We start from the raw sequence: 6,810 nt of genomic DNA on the forward strand, positions 1-6,810 counted from the left end.
TGCTAGTGTTCAGGTAACTCTTATTTAATAATTGCCTCAAAGTGCATTGTGCTGTGCCGAATTTATAAAATAAACGGTATCATAGGTATGTATGTATACGAAAAACAGTATATGCAGGGTTGGGTACTATCCACAGTTTCAGGCATCTGGGGATATATTCCAAGACTTTAACAAGCTTGAACTTAGAAAAGAAAGCTTGTCTGAGAGAGGAAGCAGCTATGAAGGCCAAAACAGAGTAGCAGAGGTATCCCTGTTTGCTGGATTTTGAAAATCCAGGAATTATGTTGCAACGAGCCTGTATTAAAAAGGATATGGTATGAGGATCCATTTCATAAAGTATGGAATATATCCCCAGAGGGTAAGGGATGACTACTATATACAGCCATGCCAACATGCTGGTTCTCAGAGAGTTGTGAGAGAGATTAAAAATACATGCAGCTGTTTGGGCACTTTTTTCCCAAATAAAAATACCCAGTAAAATGTAACATACTACCTATAGCTTGATAATCTATCTGAGGATGTTTATGATGTCTGTCCATATACTTTATTTTAATTTGGCCTTAGCTTCTTTGTAGATATCAAGTTATCACTTGCAAGTTTATTATCAAAAAGCATAGTTTCTTGTACATTTTAGAAAATTAGTTTCCTTATTTTGAGACACCTACACCAATGTTTTAAATATGGATAAATTTTAATGCGGAACTTCTTTTAAAAATAAGTAATCCTCTTCTTTTTAGAGTAATACAACAAAAATGTGTTGTATCTTGGAGATTTACATTATGAACGTAGTAACATTGATGAGCTTTAGTTTAATGAAACCCTTTTTTTTTTTTTTTTGAGACAGTCTTGCTCTGTCACCCAGGCTAGAGTGCAGGGCATGATCTCAGCTCACTGCAACCTCCGTCTCTCAGGTTCAAGCGATTCTTGTGCCTCAGCCTCCTCAGTAGCTGGCATTAGAGGTGTGCACCACCGCATCCAGCTAATTTTTGTATTTTTCATAGAGACGGGGGTCTCACCATGTTGGCCAGGCTGGTCTCAAACTCGGACCTCAGGTGATCCGCCTCCCTCAGCCTCCCAAAGTGCTGGGATTACAGGCATGAGCCGTGGTGCCTGGCCAAACGTTCTTATTACAAATATTTCATTAAACTAAAGCTCACAACTGTTACTATGCATCAGGAATTTACACAGTCATTTCTCCTTTGTGTCATTCTCCTATTTGATAATGTATAGTGACTCTTTATGGGTTATATACCAGTTTCTTGGCCAGAATTCAAGATCTGCCCCTAACTAACCCTACTTCTCCCAATACCCTCACATACCAGCCTTATAGCACTCATCCCCTACTAGTAACTCTGATATCTCATATTCTTCAGAATGTATCAAGCAAACAAAATTTAATGAGCACTACTATAAGGTACCATAAACTACAAAAGAGGACAGTTTTGCCCTTGTTGCTTTCAGTTAAATTATTGTACTACTTTTTGCTTAATTTCTAGATTTTTTTTGCATGTTTATCATGTCTCCATAGGTAAAGTGGGCAGAAATATTTTTCTACTTTATATTTTCTGTAAGTGCTATTTGAATAAAGTTAATATATGAGGTTACGGTTACTTTTTAATCATCACGATAGTTTTGGGAATTTATTACTAAAATTTATTAAAGCAGGCAAGGAATGAAGTTGTATCCTTCACTGTCATTCAAACATTACTTGAGTCCCTTTACTATACAAAAAAGCCAAAGAATACAATACAGAGACATACTTCCTGATTCCACAGAATTCATAATCTGGAAACACAGCCCATGAAAGCATTTCAATACAAACTGGTAAATAATAGGGACAGGAAAACCTAACTCAGCTGTCAGCTGTGATTACAGGCAGGCAGGCAGTGGATGGTTCCATCAGTGATTTCTTTCTTTTTTTGAGTCTCCCTCTGTCGCCCAGGTTGAAGTGCAATGGTGCTATCTCGGCTCACAGCAACTTCCGCCTCCCTGCAAGCTCCGCCTCCTGGGTTCAGGCCGTTCTCCTGCCTCAGCCTCCCGAGTAGCTGGGACTACAGGCACCTGCAACCATGCCCGGCTAATTTTTTGTATTTTTTTAGTAGAGACGGGGTTTCACCGTGTTAGCCAGGGCGGTCTTGATCTCCTGACCTCGTGATCCGCCCACTTCGGCCTCCCAAAGTTCTGGGATTACAGGCATGAGCCACTGCGCCCGGCCCCATCAGTGATTTCTGAACTGAGTTTGAAGCATGGGCAGGAATTAGTAGATCAGACACATAACCAAGAAGAGCAGTCTTCATCAGACGTTTAGCTTGCCTGAAAATCACAAGCACAATCTAAAAAGGTAGTGAAAGGTCCTTCAGAAACACCATTTATAATGTTGTTCTGGTTTTTTTCTTGAAAAAAACTAAATTTTTAGACTCTTAGAATGAACCTAACTTTGGCGTGTTTTTCCGGTTTTTATTCTATGGACCATTTCATATCTCATCACACAGGATATTACCAAAAGTGTGCAGGTAGCATCTGGCATGTCTTTCCAATCCTCCACCACCATCCCAGGCTTATGCACTTGTTCATCTGATCTCCCAAACCAGAAACCCTGGAATTATTCCAAATTGCCTTACTCCCCACTTTTAATCAATCATCCTGTCCTGTCAATTTCTAAATATTTCTCAAATACACTGATCCTCTAGGATAGTCACTGAGAGGAATGGGAAATTGTCCAGTGATAGACAAATGAAATTAATAATAGGCCTCAAAATTAGAAGTCAGTTTTTAAAGAAGACATACAAGTGGCCAACACACACAAAATATGCTCAACATCACTAATCATCAGAGGAATGCAAAATATAACCACAATAAGATACTCTCTTAAACCAGTTAGAATGGCTATTATTAAAAAGTCAAAAAATGGCTGGGTACAGTGGCTCATGTCTGTAATCCCAGCACTTTGAGAGGCCGAGGCAGGTGGATCAAATGAGGCCAGGAGTTCGAGATCAGCCTCGAACATGGTGAAACCCTGTCTCTACTAAAAATACAAACATTAGCCAGGGATGGTGGCACACCTCTAATCCTAGCTACTTGGGAGGTTGAGACATGAGAATTGCTTGAACCCAGGAGGCAGAGGTTGCAGTGAGCCAAGATTGTGCCACTGCACTCCAGCCTGGGCAACAGAGTGAGACTCTGTCTCAAAAAGTCACGGCAAGGATGCAGAGTAAAGGCAGAGCTTATACACTTGGGAGGAATGTACATTTGTACAACCTGTATAGAAAACAGTATGGATATTTTCAACTAAAATAAAACTACCATTCGATCCAGCAATCCCATTAGTAGGTATCTACCCAAAGGAAATTATATTTAAAAATCACTGGCACTCATAGGTTTATCGCAGCACTATTTGTAATAGCAAAGTTATGGAACGACCCTAAGTGTCCATCAAGAGATGATTGGATAAAGAAAATGTGGTGTGTATACTTATATACATACACACACGCACATACACACCACGGAATACTACTTAACCATAAAAAAAGAATGAAATCTTGTCTTTTGCAACAACATGGACGCACCTGGAGGCCATTAAGTGAAATAATAATAAAGTCAAAAATCACATGTTTTCATAAGTGGGAGATAAACAATATGTACACATGGACATGGAGAGCAGAATCATAGACACTAGAGCCTTCAAAGGTGGGAGGGGGGTGAGAGATGGGAAAGTATTTACTGGGTACAATGTATACTATTTGGGTGAGGGTATACTAAGCCCAGATTTCACCACTATGCAATATATCCCTGTAAAAAAAGTTTCATGGATATAAATCCATAAAGATTACAAAAAGTTTCTCAAAAAAGATTGGTAGTCAGAAGCTCTGAGTTCTAGATGTGCTTTTTCAACTATCTCATTTTGTAAATGTAGTATATGAATCTCAAAATTTAACAATCGACAATTTTTAAAATACAAAACTGCCAAAATTAAAACAAACCATCTTTTTAAATATCTAAGTTTTTTGGCCAACTTGGCTCTACTACTTGATTTCCAAAAGGATTAGTGGTTACTTATCCACAGTTTAATTGTTTTGTCATTTTCTAACGCTGCTGATGCGATGAGGTTTTCTGTAGGATGACAAGCTGCTGAGATCACGACATCTGTATGGCCTTGTAATTTCTGTACAATCTCTTTAGTCTGAAGGTTCCAAATGTAAACCAGATTATCCTCGGAACCAGACACAATCCACTTTCCACCAGTAACTGAAAAATTGGCAAATATGCAATATTTCTCATTCTTATGACCGGTGTATGTTTTCAGACACCTGCCTCTGCTATAATCCCATAGTTTAAGAGTGTTGTCCAAAGTTGCAGTGAGAATATATTTACCATTTGGAGAAAATCTTACAAAAGAGATAGGAGGGTTATCATCATCAACGAGCGTTTTTAAACACTGACCTGATGCAGCATCCCAGATTCTACAGAGGCCATCATAGCTACCTGACACTATCAAGGACCCACTACAATTAAAATGAACAGCAGAAACTGGATCAGAATGAGCAGACAAAGTCTTGAGACACTTTCCTGTTTTCACCTCCCATATTTTCACAGTCTCATCAAAAGATCCTGAGATTATAAGGTTGGATGGCGGATTGAAGTTACAACAAAATACATAATTACTGTGCCCCTTCAGTGTTTTCAAACATTTTCCAGATCTCACATCCCATAATTTTAGAGTTTTATCATCTGAGGCAGAAACAAGACGACTGGAATCGGATGACCAGGCAACATCCGATATTTCCAAATTATGACCATAGAGTGTTTTCTCATATTTTCCATCATATGCTCCCCAAATTATGATTAGCCTATCAGCAGAAGAACTTGCTAGCCATTCTCCATTAGGACTAAACTTAACTGATGACACTGCTTCCGTGTGTCCCACGAGAGTACATCTGAGAGCATAGTTTGGGTTTTTAGGCACTTCCTTGCTCTGACTGGCCGATGAGGAGAGGGCCAACTGTGCTCTGGCGTCTCCTGACTCCTTTGTTGCCATGGCTCTGAAGCTCCAAGTTAGCAGGTGTGCTAGAAGTCCAGCCCTGAACAAGGCAGTCCAGTACTTTGGCTTTCTGTCCAACAAAATGAAGATAAACGCACTGTATTTAAAAAGTACGGTTCTGAAAGCTTAAAGTTTCTGGACAGTCTTTAAACTGTGAGATATACGGAATCAGCAGCACGGCTTGGACTTCAGTTTTTCATCGTTTTGTTAAGTACTTGAGAAATACTGTTAGAAGGATCCTGTGCGCTGTCAGCAAGTAGGACACAAATGTTCGGCATTCTGTTAACATGTAAAGCCTTCAAAGCAGGGGTGACGCGAGGGGCTCTCTCTACAGAAAGTATTCTTTCACTACCGCCCCCCTCCCCAGGTCGAAATGTTTCAGAATGCTGAGCAACCCTACCAGTCAGACTAGGTAACTGAAGATGAATGAACCGCCGCTTTTAGCGGATTTCAGAAGCTAAAAGCCTACGAAGCCACCGAAACTGGAAATTCTGACCGGCCAGCTACTTTTTTCAGCACGTACCAGCAAGTGCGCACGGCCGCGTCAATAGCCAACAAAGCCGGAAAAGCAGCCTGGCGCATGTGCAAAGGAAGTCCCTCCTATCACTACCGAGCCAAGATGACCAATGGGAGACGGCCATCTGCGCCTGCGCAAAAAAGTTGCAGCTGTTCATTTCCGGTCCTTTTCGCCCCGCCCTTCAAATGCGAAAGCGACTGCCCTGTTGGGTGAGTGCATTAGCTGGACATGGTTTGTGCGAGACCTGACTGGCTACTGTGGGGAGCAGTGGATCGTTACTTCAAAGACCGTTTCTTTTTGGAAATTGTCACAGAGAAGGACTACATTTGCTTATGCCTACCTTAGCTGCAGGCGTAGGCCCACACTTGACGCGTAAGCTGCCTAAATGGCAGCTAACGTAGATCCACCCAAACGCCGGAAACGGGGGAAGCTCCTGCTTTGCGTGGGTTCCGCTCCCTCCTGTTTGTTGTGGTGTGGAGCCTGGTGGCGTGTGTGGCGATGGAGTCACAGGGTGGGGGACAGAATTTATACCAGATTGTAAAATTCCTGGTTTACGTTTCCCCTGTAAAAGTTTCGTAAAGCTTAAGAAACAGGTCTTTTGGGGGCCTTTAAAAGCCGGTGTTCTGCTGGGAGTAACGAGCAGACGTTTTAGCACGTACGGTTTTAGCTTCCACAGAGAAGTCGGGATCTCAAAGTTGCTTGAAACAGAAAAGGACAAAGAGGTTGGTGGAATAAGGTAATAGATGGGTAAGGTTACTCTTAAGGAGGCTTTAGAGTTTTACCCAGTTTTAGGAGATGATTAATAATGAAAGTGTATAAAATATACATGCTATTGAAGTTACAACAGAAGACATAATTACTCTACCCCTTCAGTGTTTTGAAACATTTTCCAGATCTCACATCCCGTAATTTTAGAGTTTTATCATCTGAGGCGGAAACAAGACGACTGGAATCTGATAACCAGACACTTTTAAACAATAGGTTTACCAAAAAACTGGAAGCCCTACTAGTTTCTCCAACCTGTAGTTGCTCGATAAAGAGTGCCCGAGGCCAAGCACTCACGCCTGTAATCCCAGCACTTTGGGAGGCCCAGTCGGGCGGGACACTTAAGGTCAGGTGTTCCAGACCAGCCTGGCCAACATGGCGCATCCGTCTCTACTAAAAATACAAAAATTAGCTGGTGGTGATGGCGCACGCCTGTAGTCCCAGCTACTCAGGAGGCTGAGGTGGGAGAATCGCATGAACCAGGAGGTGG

General features: G+C 41.5%; 1 protein-coding gene across 1 annotated transcript; it reads right to left on the reverse strand.

Moving 5' to 3' along the window:
- Nucleotides 1-3,525: 3,525 nt before the first annotated feature.
- On the reverse strand, nt 3,526-6,810 carry WDR5B (WD repeat domain 5B). The gene has a single exon (XM_003894007.5). The coding sequence runs from the start codon at nt 5,033-5,035 to the stop codon at nt 4,043-4,045; it is 993 nt and encodes a 330-aa protein (XP_003894056.1). The 5' UTR covers nt 5,036-6,810; the 3' UTR covers nt 3,526-4,042.

Source organism: Papio anubis, chromosome 2 (genome assembly GCF_008728515.1).
Source record: "Papio anubis isolate 15944 chromosome 2, Panubis1.0, whole genome shotgun sequence".
NCBI lineage: Eukaryota > Metazoa > Chordata > Mammalia > Primates > Cercopithecidae > Papio > Papio anubis.